The 20,190-nt window shown below is 48.6% G+C and overlaps 1 protein-coding gene across 3 annotated transcripts in view; it reads right to left on the bottom strand.

The window, feature by feature from the left end:
* The window catches only part of zfand4 (zinc finger, AN1-type domain 4), a 41,842-nt gene extending 21,975 nt beyond the window's left edge, over positions 1-19,867 (bottom strand). The window contains exons 1-4 of one of the 3 annotated variants that reach the window (XM_038782898.1): positions 19,754-19,867; positions 17,061-17,382; positions 7,072-7,147; positions 6,459-6,526 (exon numbers count right to left, since the gene is read on the bottom strand). In XM_038782898.1, the coding sequence (XP_038638826.1) occupies positions 6,459-6,526; positions 7,072-7,147; positions 17,061-17,244 (328 nt within the window). In that variant the 5' untranslated portion in view covers positions 17,245-17,382; positions 19,754-19,867. Of the gene's footprint in view, positions 1-6,458; positions 6,527-7,071; positions 7,148-17,060; positions 17,383-19,753 lie in introns of those variants that run through there. The other 2 variants (XM_038782899.1, XM_038782897.1) reach the window with 2 other exon arrangements.
* Between the last annotated feature and the right edge of the window lie 323 nt (positions 19,868-20,190).

Here is a 20,190-nt window from a genome sequence, read left to right as displayed (position 1 = left end):
CCGGAGGAAAGCCACGCAGACACGGAGAGAACATGCAGACTCCGCACCCAAGCGGGAATCAAAACTGGGACCCTTGCGCTGTGAAGCAACAGTGCTAACCACTGTGCCGACCTCAGGTGTAGCCATATAAACCACGAACATGATTACGATAGGAGTCAAGATCCGCTTTGAAGAAATCTTAGCAACCAATTAAGGCAACTAAGTATTAAAGCAACGACCGTTTTACTGAGCAATTGGCTAATGAAGCAAACATTTTTTTTGAAGTAAAAAAAAATTTAAGTGCTTTGCTCCATCAGAGGTTGTATATTGGAAAGGAGGAGTTTTAAACCAGTATTCAACCAACCCGATTACTTATAAGAAAGGAAGTAGTGAGGAAGACAAGGCAACACCTGTGGAGAGAAAGCGAGCCAATGTTTCAGGTCGATGACCCCTCATCAGAATTCTCTCGCTCCCTCCAAAATGCTTCCTGACCTGTTAAGTATTTAATCGTTTTTAATTCAGATTTCTAGCAGGTAGAGTTTGAAGAAAAAATGACTTTTCTGACCTCAAGATGTCCCAAAGTGCTTTCAGCCAATTAAATACTTTCTGAAGTGTAGACACTGCTATAATGCAAAACACAAATCGCAGCAGCCAATTTGCACATAACCAGGGTCCAGGAACAGAAATGAGATAATGACCAGATAATCTGATTTGAGTTAATTAATTTGTATGGCTGGGGATGCAGTTTGATGCCAAAGTTCAACAACCCATTCAACAGCTTTAGTTGACGCAGTGTGAATGGCTGCGTAGCCGCAGGGAATCAGGCAGAGGTTCGATGTATGAGCGAAGGCCTGAGTTGGAAGGCCACAGGCATAGGGCGGGATAGTGTGGTCCCACGATGGTGCGCGGGTTTCCCGGCGACGAGGGATGCAGTCGACGGGAAAATCCCGTTGACAACGGCGGGACTGGTAAATCCGCCGAGGGGCCGCCGAAAAACTCGCGGCAGGGTTGATGGGCAAATCCCGTCCATAGCTTGAACTGTTTCTCCTGCCCACATCCTTCCCTGGTCCGCCCTCAAGCAGTTGAGGGTTGCCCAGACCTTCGAAACCTGGGCCTTCGGCACTCGGTCGTGATGGACGCAGTCAAACAAGAGATGTGCCATCGAGAGGCGCGTCACGTGTCGGGTGCGTTTGAGTAGCGACTACAGGATTTTAAGGTTGTGCCAGTGGATGTACTTCCGTCAGTTGTCAGCATGCGTTTGAAGATGTATTACCTGCGGACTTCAGGACTCGAGTCTTGCTGGTTTCAAGGGAGGGAGGGAGGCTGAAACCCTCACACTGTCCTCCTGTTAAAGTAGATTTTCCAACCTGAAAACTAATACTGTCAAGAAGGCATCCGAACTCACCACGGTGTCGCCGGCCCAATGGTCCATTGCAATCGTTTTTAGTGATGTTGGCTGAGGGATCAATATGGGCCAGCACATCAGAAAGAACTCTGCTGCTCTTCCTCAAAACTGGAAAATGGGAACTTTTAATCTTTATTTAATAATAATCTTTATTATTGTCACAGGTAGGCTTACATTAACACTGCAATGAAGTTACTGTGAAAAGCCCCGAGTCGCCACATTCCGGCGTCTGTTCGGGTCCACAGAGGGACAATTCAGAATGTCCAATCCACCTAACTTGCACATCTTTGGACGGTGGGAGGAAACCGGAGCACCCGGGAGGAAGCCCACGCACACACGGGGAGAACGTGCAGACTCTGCACAGTCAGTGACCCAAGCCGGGAATCGAACCCGGATCCCCGGCGCGGTGAAGCCACAGTGCTAACCGTTGTGCTACCGTGCCACCCACAACGTTCGAGGGAGCAGAAAGAGACACAGCTTCACATTGAACCTAAAAGATGTCACCTGCACCAGCACTCCACCCAATACCAAAAGCTCAAAATGCTCACAAGCAATGTGCATGCAAGTACGTTTCACAGTATTAATATCTGGCGTGGCATACAAGTTTAACCTTTAACACTGGGTCCTCTCATTCTATTAATTCACTTCTCCATTATTTTATGTGGTTAATCAATTACTTGGTATTGATTCTATGGGGCCCAGACCCATCAAAACCAACTGTTGGTCCGCCACCGATTACCAAAGCATGAAGAAATTGATATAGGGGCAGTCAATAGCTTTTAGCAGCAAAGTCCAGTTTGAAAGGAACCTCATAAGGAGGCCAGATGTCCCCCAACACTAGTTGGTGAATAAAGTTTAACGTTAAAAGATAACTAACTCAACCGACTAACATGCTAGCCTTTACGCATCAATGAAAAAGCATTCTCGCGCTCAGAGGCGGTTCAGTCACAAGGCAATATTACTCTAAATGAAAGGTATACAGCAAAGGCAAACATTTGCAACCCAGGCTACTAGACTAGAAGGGCTCGAGGTTCATAAGGAGGAGGTGTTAGCAATTCTGGAAAGAGTGAAAATAGATAAGCCCCCTGGGCCGGATGGGATTTATCCTAGGATTCTCTGGGAAGCTAGGGAGGAGATTGCTGAGCCTTTGATCTTTAAGTCATCTTTGTCTACAGGAATAGTGCCAGAAGACTGGAGGATAGCAAATGTTGTCCCCTTGTTCAAGAAGGGGAGGAGAGACAACCCCGGTAACTATAGGCCAGTGAGCCTTACTTCTGTTGTGGGCAAAGTCTTGGAAAGGTATAATCATCTGGAAAGGAATAATTTGATTAGAGATAGTCAACATGGTTTTGTGAAGGGTAGGTCGTGCCTCACAAACCTCATTGAGCTCTTCGAGAAGGTGACCAAACAGGTGGATGAGGGTAAAGCAGTTGATGTGGTGTATATGGATTTCAGTAAAGCATTTGATAAGGTTCCCCACAGTAGGCTATTGCAGAAAATAGAGAGGCACGGGATTCAGGGTGATTTAGCAGTTTGGATCAGAAATTGGCTAGCTGATAGAAGACAAAGGGTGGTGGTTGATGGAAAATGTTCTGACTGGTGTCCACAGTGGTGTCCACTAGTGGTGTACCACAAGGATCTGTTTTGGGGCCGCTGCTGTTTGTCATTTTTATAAATGACCTGGAGGAGGGCGTAGAAGGATGGGTGAGTAAATTTGCAGATGACACCAAAATCGGTGTAGTTGTGGACAGTGCAGAAGAATGTTACGTTACAGAGGGACACAGATAAGCAGCAGAGCTGGGCTGACAGGTGGCAAATGGAGTTTAATGCAGAAAAGTGAGAGGTGATTCATTTTGGAAGGAATAACAGGAAGACAGAGTACTGGGCTAATGGCAAGATTCTTGGTAGTGTGGACGAGCAGAGAGGTCTCGGTGTCCATGTCCATAGATCCCTGAAAGTTGCCACCCAGGTTGAGAGGGTTGTTAAGAAGGCGTAAGGTGTGTTAGCTTTTATTGGTAGAGGAATTGAGTTTCGGAGCCATGAGGTTATGTTGCAGTTGTACAAAACTCTGGTGCGGCCGCATTTGGAGTATTGCGTACAGTTCTGGTCGCCGCATAATAGGAAGGATGTGGAAGCATTGGAAAGGGTACAGAGGAGATTTACAAGAATGTTACCTGGTATGGAGGGAAGATCATATGAGGAAAGGCTGAAGGACTTGAGGCTGTTTTCGTTAGAGAGAAGGTTAAGAGGTGACTTAATTGAGGCATACAAGATGATCAGAGGATTAGATAGGGTGGACAGTGAGAGCCTTTTTCCTCGGATGATGATGTCCAGCACGAGGGGACACAGCTTTAAATTGAGGGGGAGATAGATAGAGGACAGATGTCAGAGGTAGATTCTTTACTCAGAGAGTAGTAAGGGCGTGGAATGCCCTGCCTGCAACTGTAGTGGACTCGCCAACACTAAAAGCATTCAAATGGCCATTGGACAGGCATATGGACGATAAGGGAATAGTGTAGATGGGCTTTAGAGGGGTTTCACAGGACGGCGCAACATCGAGGGCCGAAGGGCCTGTACTGCGCTGTAATGTTCTATGTTCTCACAACCCATGGTAAAATGGACTAGAGACGCCTAACAATAATAGCATTCTTTATCAGTGATAAAACAATGGTTGGGCAACGTAATGACCACTTAGTGCAGTTTATAAGTACTCATTGCGGACCAATATAATTGCAGCAGTTACTTGCAACAGCAAATCCCACAGGCTGGTATTGGCTCCATGTCTTGGATGGTTAGAACAGCTGAATGTCAGTTGTGCTCTGTCACATCAGCGCAATTTAACATTTTGCAAGGTAATTAAGTGTTTCGACATGAATTGCATGTAAACATTTCGCAGTTTACATTTCCGCTGCACTCGTGGTGTACAAAGTGACGGGGGGGGGGGGGGGGGGCTCTCTCAGGCCCATGCTCACGCCAGAGGCAAGTTGATTCCCACGTGGAGGGCTCGGGAGGACTTTGCTGCCTTTGAAAAGCTTCCGAAGACCCATAGCCTGTGGCAGAGCACGAGGAGCAAAGTCAGAGGTCGGGCAATGTTGGAAAGACCACAGCGGACGCACAGGGTTATAAGGCTGGAGCAGATCCTGCAGCTCGGGGCCCAGACCAATGAAGGACACGACACTGAGGACAAGAACCTAGGCAGCCAGTTCTTTGGGAAATGGCAAAGCAGTAGAGTTAGAGGGATGCAGGAATTAGTGCAGGGCGAAGGCATACTTCACAGCATTCTACATGGCTCTGTTTAAGAGAGGCATCTCCAACAGCACTGCAATTAACTTCATACCAAAAACACAAAGTACTTTCAAACAATGCGCATCCAAGTGCGTTTCCAGCATGGCATACAAGTTGAACTTTTAACATTCGTTCTATTAATTCATTTCATTATTTTATGGGGCTAATTAATTATTTGGTACTGATTCTATGGGGCCCAAACGCATCAAAACCAACGGTTAGTCCACAGCCAATCTTCTGAACTTCCACAAAATCATGAAGAGTTGATACATCCGGGGCAGTCAATAGCTTTTGGTAGCAAAGTTTAAAAGGAAGGCCTAAAAGTAGAATGCCAACGTGGCAAACCCTGGTTGCTTCACCCTGGATTGTGTGTCAGAGTCAGACTTGAACATCAAGAAGTAGAGGCCAAGGTGCTACAGCAGCAAGTGGGTCACTTGGCTCAATGGCACAGGCACACGCAGGGGACGGTGGGGAGGGCAAAAGGAAATAGTCAGTATCAAATCAAATGCGCAGACTAGTTTTGAGGTTGAGCAATGATACATGGAGAAATGTGCAGGGCTTGTGGGGAGCAAGGGCAGTGTGGGACTAGTGGGTCGCTGTCTTCTTCCCCACTGAATGATTCTGAAATAAGCTTTCACTTCTCGGAGCAAAGTGAGGGGACAGCGAGTGAGTGAGTGGAAGAAAGAGAAAGACGGTAGGTAGGGAGATGTTCCAGTAGGCTTGGGGAGCTTGGGTTCCTACATGCCAATCTGTACACCCAACAACACATTCAAACAGACCTGGAGTGCGTGGGTGCAGGAACATTCCTCTAACAACACTAGGAAGCAATTACCAACGTCCAAAGCATTGGAAATTTTACCCCCCAGCTATGTACCGTTGGAATTCTACTCCCTCAAGTGAAAATGTTCCAACAGCTCTCACCTGTCTCTTTGTAAAACTGAGAGACTGGGTCCTGGGAAGACAAATAACCGAACACACATTTCCTGTCTGTTAGCAATGCTGTCGCACCAACAGTTCAGTGGCAGGGTGGCACAGTGGTTAGCACTGCTGCCTCAGCATCAGAGGCCAGGTTCAATTCTGGCCTCGGATCCCTGTCTGTGCGGAGTCTGCACGTTCTCCCCGTATCTGCATGGGTTTCTTCCGGGTGCTCCTGTTTCCTCCCACAGTCCAAAGATGTGCGGGTAACGTGGGACTGGCCATGATCAATGCGTGGGGGGTTACGGGGATAGGGCAGGAAGGTAGGCCTGGGTGAAGTGTCCGTTCGGAGGGTCGGTGCAGCCTCGATGTGTTGAATGGCCTCCTTCTGCACTGGCGGGATTCCACAAACAGAAAGCTAGGGCTGCACAGTAGCATAATGGATGGTACAGTTGCTTCACAGCTCCAGGGTCCTAGCTCCAGGGTCCCAGGTTAGATTCCCGGCTTGGGTCACTGTGTGTGTGGAATCTGCACGTTCTCCCCGTGTCTGCGTGGGTTTCCTCCGGGTGCTCCGGTTTCCTCCCACACTCCAAATATGTGCAGGGTAGGTGGATTGGCCATGATAAATTGCCCTTAATGTCCAAAAAAGGTTAGGTGGGGTTACTGGGTTACCGGAATAGGGTGGAGGTCTGGGTGCTCTTTCCAAGGGCCAGTGGAGACTCGATGGGTCGAATGGTCTCCTTCTGCACTGTAAATTCTATGAAACTATGAAAAGTTCACCATATATGGCTGCATTGTGCTGGGTGATGGAAAAGCTCCAGAGAAAAGAAACAAAAAGAGGGAACGGAAGAACAATTGAATCTTCTTTACTTACCCCTTCTGGTATTTATAGGTCCCCCTCGCATGGCAAGCACCAATTTGAGCGTACAACCTTCAGATATACTGAAAATAAAAGACAGCAAACTGTGATAAACTGACTATAACTTCAGATACAGTAGTTTGTTTGAAGATAGCTACAACACGCCGAATTAAAGACTTAAAAGTTTTATGTTGCATCTGTAAAAAATTAAAAAAAAAATTTTTTTTAAACCCACTGCCCTGCCCCCAATCTGGAGCTGCATTTACATTGCTACGCTTTTGCTGCATTTTGCGTGGTTTGTGCTGTTACGCCAGAGCTCAGGTCTTCCGACAACATTCTGCAAATAAGAGCCAGACAACCAGCTCAAAAAGGTCCGGGGAACGACAAAACCGCTGCGCTGAGCTTGGAAATGAAAATTGAAAATCGCTTATTGTCACGAGTGGGTGAAAAGCCCCTAGTCGCCACATTCCGGCGCCTGTTCGGGTATGGCTTGGCCTCTGCTGCAACAATACATTTGCAAAGTTTCAGTAATAATTCAAAATCTTCTGCTTGTGTCGGGAGTTAAGTTGGAGAGAAACCTGGAACGGATTGAGGTGGCGAAGAGGTTTTTAAAATGACCTCAACTTACTTGTAGTCGTGTAAACAGTACTCATCCTCCAGTTCCAGATTGTTCCAGATCAGGTGTTGCTGTACTATGGGAATACCTAGGGAACAGACAGGTTCCATTAACACAAAGTATATCAGAAGTCAAGATAAAACATTCACAATTAATTTAATTCATCAAAACTATAAGACACGAGAGCAGAATCAGGCCATTCGGCCCGTTGAGTCTGCTCCGCCATTTGATCATGGCTGGTAGGTTTCTAATCCCCATTCTCCTGCCTTCTCCCCATAACCCCGATCCCCTTATTAATCAAGAACCTATCTATCTGTCTTAAAGACACTCAGTGACTTGGCCTCCACAGCCTTCTGCAGCAAAGAGTTCCAGAGATTCACCACCCTCTGGCTGAAGAAATTCCTCCTCATCTCCGTTTTAAAGGATCGTTCCTTTAGTCTGAGGCTGTGCCCTCGGGCTCTAGTTTCTCCTACTGGTGGAAACGTTCTCTCCACGTCCACTCTATCTAGGCCTCTCGGTATTCTGCGAGTTTCAATGAGTTCCAGTGGGATCACTCAGCTGTGATTTGGCTTCCACAGCTTTCTTCAGCAAAGAGTTCCAGGGCAGCACGGTGGCCTAGTGGTTAGCATAACCGCCTCACGGCGCTGAGGTCCCAGGTTCGATCCCGGCTCTGGGTCACTGTCCGTGTGGAGTTTGCACGTTCTCCCCGTGTCTGCGTGGGTTTCGCCCCCACAACCCAAAAATGTGCAGAGTAGGTGGATTGGCCGCGCTAAATTGCCCCTTAATTGGAAAAAATAATTGGCTAATCTAAATTTATAAAAAAAAAAGCAAAGAGTTCCACAGATTCCCCACCCTCTGGCTGAAGAAATTCCTCCTCATCTCCCTTTAGTCTGAGATGGTGTCCTCTGGTTCTAGTTTTTCCTACAAATGGAAACATCCTCTTCACGTCCACTCTATCCAGGTGTCTCGGTATCCTGTAAGTTTCAATAAGATCCCCGCTCATCCTTCTAAACTCCAACGAGAACAGACCCAGAGTCCTCAACCGTTCCTCAGACGACAAGCTCTTCATTCCAGGTATCATTCTTGTGAACCTCCTCTGGACCCTTTCCAAGGCCAGCACATCCTTCCTTAGATACAGGGCCCAAAACTGCTCACAATTTTCCAAATGGAGTCTGACCAGAACCGTATACAGCCTCAGAAGTACATTCCTGCTCTTGTATTCTAGTCCTCTTGACATGAACGTTAACATTACATTTGCCTTCTTAACTGCCAACTGAACCTGCACGTTAACCTTAAGAGGACTCCCAAGTCCCTTTGCGCTTCTGATTTCCTAAGCATGTCCCCACTTAGAAAATAGTCTATGCCTAAATTCCTCCTTCTCAGTGCATAACCTCACACTTTTCCACATTGTATTTCATTTGCCCACTCTCCCAGCCTGTCCAAATCCTTCGGCAGCCCCCTTGCTTCCTCAATACTACCTGGCCCTCTACAAATCTTTGTATCATCTACGGGCCAGGTCAAGGGAGAGCCAGGTTAAGGACAGGTGACAGACAAACTGAACTCTTTTTCTTTGCCGTCTGTCCGTCGGTTGTAATGTTTGAAATAGGCCGTGATGTGTTTTCCCAAACCCTCTGTTTATTAGGCTGATTTTAAAGTGACTTGCAGCAAACTTTCATTCAGGTTAAATCAGAAATATTGTTTATTCTAACAGTCAAACCCAGAGGACGGTTGTCGTAACTACATACACACAGCAGCACGCGAGGAGGAGACAGGAACAACTTAGATCAAAAAATAACCAAATATAGGAATATTAAGTCGCATCAATGCCGGAATCCAGTGAAGGTTCCTTCATGTAGGAAGTCGAAGGTAGCTGAATGGAGGAGTTGCCAAATTCCTTTAAAGTTGGTGATGATGGTTTGCCCGGAGGTGGCAACTGTTCGTCGACTTTTTTGCGGAAAATTAATCGTCAGCAGAAGGGGGGGTTGGGAGTAGGGGGTTAATAAAGGTGGCAAATGCAACGTTAACATTCATGTCAAGAGGACTAGAATACAAGAGCACGGATGTACTTCTGAGGCTGTATAAGGCTCTGGTCAGACCCCATTTGGAGTATTGTGAGCAGTTTTGGCCACCATATCTGAGGAAGGAGTGCTAAAGACGGCTTTTGCACTATGTTTATAGTTTCATGTACATTGTTTATATTGTTGTTGTTCTAAAACCAAGAATACCTCAATAAAATGTTTATTAAAAAAAGGTTTGTGATGATACAGCAAGATGAGGTTGGTATATGGAGTCTTGGCCTGCTCTACAGGCGATGGCTGGAATGTCCCAGGGAACCAGGCTTTGAGGTTTACACTGGTCAGCCTGGATTCTAGCTTTACGTTGACAGGCTGCCCTGAGAGTCCAGGAACGCAACATTACACTTTCCAAATGAGCTTAGGTCATGTAGCGTTAGAAATACATAGAACATTAGGGCAGCAGGGTAGCATGGTGGTTAGCATAAATGCTTCACAGCTCCAGGGTCCCAGGTTCGATTCCCGGCTGGGTCACTGTCTGTGTGGAGTCTGCACGTCCTCCCCCTGTGTGCGTGGGTTTCCACCGGGTGCTCCGGTTTCCTCCCACAGTCCAAAGATGTGCGGGTTAGGTGGATTGGTAATGCTACATTGCCCGTAGTGTCCTAATAAACGTAAGGTTAAGGGGGGGGGTTGTTGGGTTATGGGTATAGGGTGGATACGTGGGTTTGAGTAGGGTGATCATGGCTCGGCACAACATTGAGGGCCGAAGGCCTGTTCTGTGCTGTTCTATGTTCTATACAGTGCAGAAGGAGGTCATTCGGCCCATCGAGTCTGCACCGACCCACTTAAGCCCTCACTTCCACCCTATCCCCCATAACCCAATAACCCCTCCTGACGTTTTTGGACACTAAGGGCAATTTAGCATGGCCAATCCACCTAACCCGCACATCTTTGGACTGTGGAAGGAAACCGGAGCACCCGGAGGAAACCCGCGCAGACATAGGGGGAACGTGCAGACTCCGCACGTTCCCAACGGGGAATCAAACCTGGGTCCCTGGCGCTGTGAAGCCACAGTGCTGCCCAATGATGGGCCCCTTTCAAGTTAACAATCAGTCTGAGTGCCTCTGGTCAAAATCCATTGCTCCCACAGCACGGTGGCGCAGTGGGCTAGCCCTGCTACCTCACGGCAACGAGGTGCCAGGTTCAGTCCCAGCTCTGGGTCACTGTCCGTGTGGAGTTTGCACATTCTCTCCCAGTTTGTGTGGGTTTCACCCCCACAACCCAAAGATGTACAGGCTAGGTGGATTGGCCACGCTAAATTGTCCTTAATTGGAAAAAATTAATTGGGAACTCTAAATTTAAAAAAAAAATTCCATTGCTCATCGTAGGAGATAGATGGTGGCTATTAGCAGCCGTGCTGGTATAATGAGTTTTGATGGCTTGTCCGTGGGGAGACAGAAGAACAGTTGCTCCCTTGTTTCACTGTGGGTTCACTCAATGATAAAAGTGTGAAATTCCACAAGGATGAGGGTTAAGCTTTAGTTTGAAATTACTGTTGGAGGTTTCCAGAACCGTAGCCACGTTTTCGGTCCAACAAAGCCCATTTTTAAGCAAGCAGAAAGGAAGGTTTAATTTAAACGGTTTATGATTTGTTTCATATCTTGTGGTCATGGCAACTAGATTTAGATTTATTGTCACGTGCACCAAGCTACAGTGAAATGTATTGTTCTGCGTACAGTCCATGCAGGAAAAAAATATAGGACAGACAAAAACACCCTGCTAAGTACCATGTTCCACCCTCCTGCAGTTGATGAATCAGTACTCTTCCATGCTGAACACGAAAGAAGCACCAAGTGAATGGAATGGGCTCTGAGTAGCGGGGACATCGGCGTCCATCGCCGGGACTGTGTCACCGTGGCTCCACTACTGATTGATGTGGTCAAATCATGAAGGGATAAGTACCCTGGCAGGGTCTACAGCAAATGGCAAGTCAACCAACAGGGGAGAAATATTTGCTTCATCTCATCCTTGCCAGTCTACCAGCAGCATCAATCCATGATGATATTGGCAAGAGTGACCACTACGCAATCCTTGTGCAGCCCAAGTCTTCACAATGAGAGCATCTTTCATTGTGTTTGCTGTACCAGCTCCGTGCAAAATTGGATGGACTCAAAGTAGCCACAGCAGCTCAAAACCGAGTGCCATGAGGTATTGTGAGCCATCAACAACAGGCATACCTCATTCCTCCAGCACTGTAGAAGACTACAGCAGGAGCAACGCCAGCTTTACTTGAAAATAAGATGTCAATTCAATGAAGCTACAATTTAGGACAATATGGGACCATGTGACCCCACAACCAACAGCTCAGTCTCTGCCATATCCCTTCGGAGACTGTGATAAACATTTAAAGACATCCGTTGGAGGCAGGTGGGAAAATGGAGTTGAAGTCCAATATCAGCCATGATCATATTGAATGGCGGAGCAGGCTCGATGAACCGTGTGGTCTAATCCTGCTCCTATTTCTTGTGTTCCTCATCACCAGTGATGACTGCAAATCGATCATTTGCGTGCAAACGACAAGGCAGCTGAAGTTTTCGCAACCATCTTCAGCCAGAAGTGCCGAATGGCTGATCCTTTGACCATCACAGATGCCAATCTTGAGTCATCTATTCAAGCCGTGACTGAAGAAACGGCTGATTGGATCGGACATAACAAAGGCTACAGGTCATGAAAACACCATGGCTGGAGTACTGAAGACCTGTGTGCCAGAACTAGCCACATTTCTATCCAAGTTCTTCCACTGGGAAACCTGAACCTTATTTTGACAATGCAGTACAGCCTATCCACAAAATGGAGGGGACCATCTAGCCTGGTCAGTCATGGTTCTATCAGCAAAGTGAGGAAGGAATCGTCAACAGTTCTATTAACGGATGCTTACTTATCAATAGCCTGTTCACTGACAGTCAATTTGGCTTCTACGAAGGGTACTCAGCTGCAGATATTATTAAAGCCATGGTGTGAACAAGGACGAAGGTCTGAATTCCAGAAGTGAGCCCAGAGTGATTGTCATTGGCATCAAAGTGGTATTAGTAAAACTGAAGTCATGGGGACTGGGGAAAGCTCTTCAATTTTTTAAAGGCTAATCATCTCAGACTGCAGTTCCTCTGGACAGTGTCCTAGGTTCAATAACATTTACTTGCTTCATCAATTACTTTCCTTCCATTCTAAGGTCAGAAGTGGGCTTGCCTCGTGATTCAGCGCCTTGTGCTATCCTTCAGAGAATGAAACAGTGCACCCCCACATGCAGCAAGAGTTGGACAACATCAAGGCGTGGGCTGATGGGCATGTAACCGTTGCACCATACAAGTGCCAAGCAATGATCATCTCTAATGAGAATCCAACCATTAATCAACATTGACGTCCAACCCAAACGTGCAAAATAGGAGCAGTGGGCCATTCGGCCCCTCGTGCCTGCTCCACTATTCAATAAGAACATTTCTATGTTCTATGGATAGGCATATGGATGATAAGGGAATAGTGTAGAGGGACTTTAGAGGGGTTTCACAGGACAGTGCAACATCGTGGGCCGAAGGGCCTGTACTGCGCTGTAATGTTCTATGGCCGCTTTGTTTGCGTTGATTTCCACATTCCCACTTAACCCCGATAATCTTTGACTCCCTTGTCTAACAAGAATCTATTTAACTCTGCCTTGAAAATATTCAGCGACCCCGCTTCCACCACCTCCTGGAGTTCCAAAGTCACACAGCCCTCAGAGAAATTATTTCTCATCACTGTCCAAAAACGGACAGCCCTCAAATTATAAAATGTCCCCTAGTTCTGGACTCACCCACAAGTGGAAACATCCTTTCCGCATCTACCTTGTTGAGACTATTCAGGATCTTGCATACTTCAATCTAGTCACCCCTTACTCCTCTTCTAAACTCCAGAGGAGACAGGCCCAGTCTTGTCAACCTTTCCCCATAAGACAACCCACTCATTCCAAGTATCAATCTAGTAAATCTCCTCTGAACCGCCTCCAATGCATTTACATCTTTCCTCAACTAAAGAGGCCAAAACTGTACACCGTATCCAAGATGTGGTCTCACCCATGTCCTTTATAACTGAAACATTCTAATTTTATGTTCAATTTCTCTCATAATAAAAGAGAGCATTCCATTAACTTCCCTGATTACAACTTGCTGCACCTACATGTTAACATTGTGGGATGCATGCATGAGAACGCCTAGATCATGCTGCATTTTAGCATGGTTGTATGAAGTGTAAATTGTGTTTGCGAATACTGAATGAACTATAAATAATAAAAAGCAGGACAAGGTTCCAAAGGCTATGGCCCAGACTTTGTGGTTGGTGGACATCAAACGACACCCACCATTTTTGTTCTGCTTCAAGGTACACACGGACTTTGCAGTCATGGGCCGGGCAGAATCTAGCGTACTGCCCACTCCAGGGGATCTGCGGCCTGTGCGAGCAGGCAAGCAACAAATGTTTCTGAACCAGAGAGTGAAGAATCCCCACTCAGACATACAGTCAAATCCAGAAACTGTAAACTGGAACGTTTGATTCAACGTAAAAGACAGATGGAAAGTTGAAATTTTTTTTTCAAAAAAATCTACACCAGCAATTAAAATCTGAAGGAGTGAGATTGCATACTTTTCCGTGCCAGAGGGGGTATTTGACAGTATTTGTGACTCATCACACAATTAAAAGTTCACCGACATCATCTGAAGCCAATTCTTTTAGTCAAACCTGTGCTCTTTTGTCTCTCTTTCCCGTCTGCCTTTGACGTAGCTTTTAAAATAAAAAAAAACAACATTGTCCCCTCCCCCGACTGCAAACAAAAGCCCGCGATCATTCCACACGCAAACATGTTTAAAATTGCTGAGGTGCGCGCTCCATCTCAGCTTGCAATGCCATGGTCAGGCGGGGGGGGGGGGGGGGGGGGGGGGGGGGGGGGGGGGGGGGGGGGGGGGGCTGCCGCTTTTGTTGATGACTGATGGGGTTACAGAAGATTAAATTAATAAAGGCCCAGCAACAAGCCAGTAAGAGAAGGTGAGCGACAACAGGCAGCCCGGACTTTGGGAGGGAGGGCAATGCATAAAGATAGAGAAGCAGTGCCACCTGGTTGTGAGAGTGCAGAGATTTCTGGAGAGGATCCAACACACATGAAATTCGAGGACAATTTTACGTACATGTCTTTGATTTTAAGGAGAAATGTCCCCACTATCTCCACACTGGATTGGATTTGTTTATTGTCACATGTACCGAGGTACAGTGAAAAGTACTTTTCTGTGAGCAGCTCAACAGGTCATTAAGTACATGAAAAGGAAATAAAAGAAAATACATAATAGAGCAACAATGTAACTACATAACATCGGCATCGGGTGAAACATACAGGGGTGCAGTGTTAATGAGGTCAGTCCATAAGAGGGCCGCTTAGGAGTCTGGTGACAGTGGGGAAGAAGATGTTTTTGTGTCTGTTCATGCATGTTCTCAGACTTTTGTATCTCCTGCCTGATGGAAGAAGTTGGAAGAGTGAGTAAGCCGGGTGGGAGGGGTCTTTGATTATGCTGCCCGCTTTCCCCAGGCAGCGGGAGGTGCGGATGGAGTCAGTGGATGGGAGGCAGGTTCGTGTGATGGACTGGTACATGACTCTCTGAAGCTATCTTACCCGGCTGTCTCTAACTAAAGGTTTCAGAATCTCAGATTTGAAGACAAAAATACTTTCTTAACAAAAAAGAGCAGATGTTTTGCTTCCTCTGTGTATGCTTTACCAATGCACACAGTCACTGGGCGGGATTCTCCGATTCTGGGGCCATGTCCCCATGCCGGCGTGGGATCGATGGTGTTTTACCCCAGACGAAAAGAAAGGAGGCCGCCAGCCAGAGAGGCCGGCCCGCCAGTCAGTGTGCCCCAATCGCGGGCCAGGCCACATTGCAGGTCCCCCCCGGGGTCGGACCCCCCTCTCCCCCACAGGCCGTCCCCCATGGGCCACCCCGCAATTCTCCGATCGCCTGTCGACGTCGGGGTGGCGTGGCGCAATTCGCGACGGACGCGGGGATTCTCCAGCCCGACCTGAGAGAATCCCACCCCACGTGACCCACGTCATCGGGAACTCGGCCGGTCGGGAATGCAGCATCGGGGTGCGGGTCTTAGGCAATGTCCTGAAGCTGTCGATACGCGGCATGACGTACTCCTAGAGTACGCTGCTTTGGATGGGGCGCCGCCCCTGATTTGGTCAGAATCAGGTATTCTCCGGCTGATTGTTGAACGCAATTTCGCCGTCGGCAACTGGAGAATCCTAGCCACAATATTCTTCTCAATGTGAGATTGCTGATATGTCGATTTACTTATCCATAGGATGTGGGGATTGCTGGTAAAACCATAATTTATTGCACACCCCTGACCGCCCTCAGGAGAATGGCGGTGAATCACCTTCTTGAACCATTCCAGTCGATGTGGTGCAGGTCCCCCTCCTACAGCACTCTGTCGCGTACGGATTCCAGGATTCGGACTCGGTGAGGACGATGAAACGGCCAATATAATTCCAAGTCAGGACAGTGGGTCTGATCTATTGGTTCTGGGGTTGCTTAGCCCTGTCTCTCTAGCATGCAGAGCTGTGCTGTAGCTTCATTGGATTGACACCTCTTTTAAGTACACTGTGTGCGGCTCCTGGCAGGCTCCCTTACACACAGGGTTGAGATGTCCTGGCTGATGGCAACGAGACTGAGGAACATGCCGGACATGGAGTTACAAGTTGTGGCGAAATACAACTCTGCAGTTTTCTGATGGCCCACAGTGCCTCCTGGGTGCCCAGTTTCGAGCTGCCCGGAATGTTCTGATTCTATCTCATTTCACAAAGCAGTTGTGCCAGGTTCAGTCTCGTAAGGAACGGCATGAGCAGCACGGAGGGAATCAGCAATTGGAGGAGTTGCAGTAGTGTGCATGGGACAGATAGAATCTGTGATTAGATGAGCGGATCCTCAAACTTTGGATGGCGACCTTTCTCTCATTTGCCACCCTGACCATCAATTCTTGCCAGGCTCTTGAGGGTGAATATGTCTGCCACCCTCGTGTATTTTGAACCCTGTCCCCAACTCCTGCTGTGTGGCACTCATCACATTTTGGAAATCCAGGTATACCACATCTACTGCTGCCCCTTTATCCACCCTACTGTTACATCTTCAATAAACTAATACATTTGTCAAACAGGATTTCCCTTTCCTAAAACCATTTTGACTTGTTCTAATCATATGTCTTTCTCAGTGCACTGTTCAGATTTCCTGAAAAATAAATTCCAGCATGTTCCCAATGTCTGATGACCGGCCTTCAGGTCCCCATGTTCGCTCTCTGGTTTTTAAAAAAATCTTGGCTATACATTTGCTGACTTCAAACATTTTGCGATCATTCCAAAATCTAGAGAATTTTGGAAAAACAGTCAGAGCATCCAACATGTCTGCAGGCATCACTTTTAAAACCCTACGATGTAGGCTGGTGCTGGGGAAGCGAGGGTTTTTAAAGATTTGGCCAACGTGATGTCCTGAATGATTGTCAAAAGGGGCTCGCGAGTAATTTCCCCACAGTACTTTTCACATATCGACCCTGGGACATGTCTCTTTTTGTCTCCCCTGGGCGACAGGAAAGAAATAAGAGGGGGAAAGGAAGAACACAGTTGTGAAGCTCCAGCCATCATGGAGGCAGGCTTGAAGGAACAGCTGCCCATTTTCACCAGTTTGCAGAACCCTGCAACAGAACGTGCGCACGCAGCGATTTATCACCCACCCAGCCTTTACCAAACAACCAAAGGTCCGCAAAACGGCAACCTAACCCGGTTCGGATAAGCTGGAGAAAATGCTCTCTCTTTCTCTCTCTCTGGAAAGGCTGGAAAAGTCAAACATGTGAAATACACAAATTGAAACTGAGAGCATGTGATCAAATTAACGGAGGATTGAAAAGAAAAATCATCTGCACCTTCTAGTCTTTGAATTTTCGCCTTCACAGAAATGACCGTCTCGAAAGGTGACACTCGGAGTTCAAAGCAAGTTCCGGTGAGTGTTTCAATGAAAAGTTCCATTGTTTCATAAAAGGGGAGTTTATAACTTATTGGCCCAGAATTGTCCTCATTAAAGAAGGGAGGTTCCTTTTTGTTTTCCATTTTAACATATCCAGAAGCTTCAAACGGGGAGGGGGGGGGGGCTTATGATGAAAGTTGCTCCCTTGACAGCTGCAGCCGGGAATCACATTCGAGCAGCAGCCGAGGCTGGTGGGTGATGATCATAACCAAGCTCTCGGTCTGGTGGCAAAGAACAAGAACCCAATTACTTACGGAGAACATTAATCTTCATTGCTGAGTTACAACGCACATTTCTCATTCAGCTGGAATCAATAATCTAATATGACAACATCAAATTCCCACATCCTATGCTGGGAGAAAATTTGTAACTTGGCCATTAAATCCGTTCTACACTGTTGAACTCAAAAGTGCAACAGCGACGTTATCACAAAAGCTAATTAATAGATACGAAGACACTTCTTTGAACACGGTTGCAATGGAACATAGTTACTGAGCAACGGATTAAAGACTGGATGGAGCATTTTACCAGCAGCAGTAAACACCAACAGGGACACACATAACGGGTAAGATAATTTGACAGGCGCACTCCCCAGACTTAACCCAGAGCTGCCATCACTGCAAGACGCACACATGGAGACCGGGGGCACAGTCATCATGTGACTGACACACACACACACACACACACAATCCACAAATTGGACCCAAGATCACCCGGAGTGGGAGAAATGCATCCAGGAAGGAGCTGAACACCTCGGGTTCCCTCGCTGAGTGCACGCTTCAGCTAAGTGTCGACAGCGGAAGGAGCATTTGCCCCCCCCCCCCCCCCCCCCCCCCCCCCCCCCGGCTACTCCGACCACCACATGTGACGGAGACTACAGGTCGCGCATTGGACTGGTCTGACACCTGCAGGGACTGCCCAAGGAGGAGCAGCAGAAATTTCCAACTAACTATTCAAAGAAGTGAAACGATTGCCTTCTGACCTCGATACTAACCAAAATCCCTGGCCAGACACTTCCATCCCTCTAACTGGCTGCTGCCTGTTGTTAAAATCAGGCCGTTTTTCACTTGTGCATCATTGTCTGGACTCCAGAGGAGCTTCTGACCACACCCGTGTCCTCACTAAGACCTCCGTAACATCACTCAACCGTAACCTGGTCTCCATTGTTCCACCTCCTTTTAAAACTGAACTCATCCAAATTTGTACTGGCCACACACAGAGTCCCGTTTGCCATCATCCTCGGCTCCAACTGGCTGACATTGGCTCCTGGTTCGACGGTACCTCCATTCTCAAATGTTTTAATTGAAATTCCACCCGCAAGGGGTCATCAGTCAGACCTTCCCCTGCTTCAGGGGGATCAGCATCAGTGTAACACACACCCTCCCGTCACCGGGGGGACAGTAACACACACACTCCCTTCCCCTGGGGGGACAGCACCCTCCCCCCCCCCCCCCCCCCGGGGGGGGGGGGGGGGCAGTACCACACAAGCGTATCAGTGTAAAACACACTCTCCCCCAGGGGAATCAGTACCAGTGTAACACACACCCTCCCCACCCCCAGGGGATCAGTATAACACACACCCTCCCCCAGGTGTATCAGTGTAACACACACCCTCCCCCAGGGGATCAGTATCAGTGTAACACACACTCTCCCCCAGGGGAATCAGAATCAGTGTAACACACACCCCTCCCTGGGGGGTCAGTATCAGTGTAACACACACCCTTCCTCCAGGGGAATCAGTATAACACACACCCTCCCCCAGGGGGATCAGTATCAGTGTAACACACACCCCTCCCCCAGGGGGATCAGTATCAGTGTAACACACACCCCTCCCCCCAGGGGTATCAGTGTTACACACACACCCCTCCCCCAGGGGAATCAGTATCAGTGTAACACACACCCCTGCCCCCGGGGGATCAGTATCAGTGTAACACACACCCCTCCCCCCCCAGGGGGATCAGTATCAGTGTAACACACACCCTCCCCCAGGGGTATCAGTGTTACACACACACCCCTCCCCCAGGGGGATCAGTATCAGTGTAACACACACCCCTCCCCCCCCCAGGGGGATCAGTATCAGTGTAACACACCCCCTCCCCCAGGGGTATCAGTGTTACACACACACCCATCCCCCAGGGGAATCAGTATCAGTGTAACACACACCCCTCCGCAGGGGGGTCAGTATCAGTGTAACACACACCCCTCCCCAGGGGGGTCAGTATCAGTGTAACACACACACCCCTCCCCCAGGGGAATCAGTGTTACACACACACCCATCCCCCAGGGGAATCAGTATCAGTGTAACACACACCCCTCCGCAGGGGGGTCAGTATCAGTGTAACACACACCCCTCCCCAGGGGGGTCAGTATCAGTGTAACACACACACCCCTCCCCCAGGGGAATCAGTGTAACACACACCCCTGCCCCCGGGGGGGTCAGTATCAGTGTAACACACACCCCTCCCCCAGGGGAATCAGTATCAGTGTAACACACACCCTCCCCCAGGGGGGTCAGTATCAGTGTAACACAGACGCTCCCCTCCCCCAGGGGGTCAGTATAACCCCCCTCCCCCGGGTGTGGCCCGCACTCACCGGGCTCCTACGCCCGCTGCTCCCTCTCACATCCTCGGGCCGACCTCACTCCAGCGCCGCTGGATCCCAGCCTGCACGGTGGGGGGGGGATGTGGGGAGGGGGGGGACTTTGTGACGACAGCGTGACTGACGGCCGCTGCGGCCAATCAGGGAGCAGGGAGCGTTCCGTCTGGAACGTCACCGGCGACGCGAACCAATGAGGAGCGGGGCTCCGAGGAGAGGGCGGGTCTCTGAGGAGGGGGCGGGGCCGACCCCGCGCGCAGGCGGCCCGGATGTTGCCGCTCATCTCCAACAACAATCAGCACGTGACGGGGCCCGGCCCCGCCCCCCCCACCGCGCAACCCCGCCCGCTGCCCTGCAGCCCCGCCCCCTGTCCCAAAACCCGGCCGCTGCACCGCAACCCCGCCCCCTCCCTTCACAGCCCCGCCCCTTCTCCC

Source organism: Scyliorhinus canicula, chromosome 22 (assembly GCF_902713615.1).
Source record: "Scyliorhinus canicula chromosome 22, sScyCan1.1, whole genome shotgun sequence".
NCBI lineage: Eukaryota > Metazoa > Chordata > Chondrichthyes > Carcharhiniformes > Scyliorhinidae > Scyliorhinus > Scyliorhinus canicula.
The sequence above is the reverse complement of the archived record's forward strand: the minus strand, read 5'-3'. Positions and strand labels throughout refer to the sequence as shown.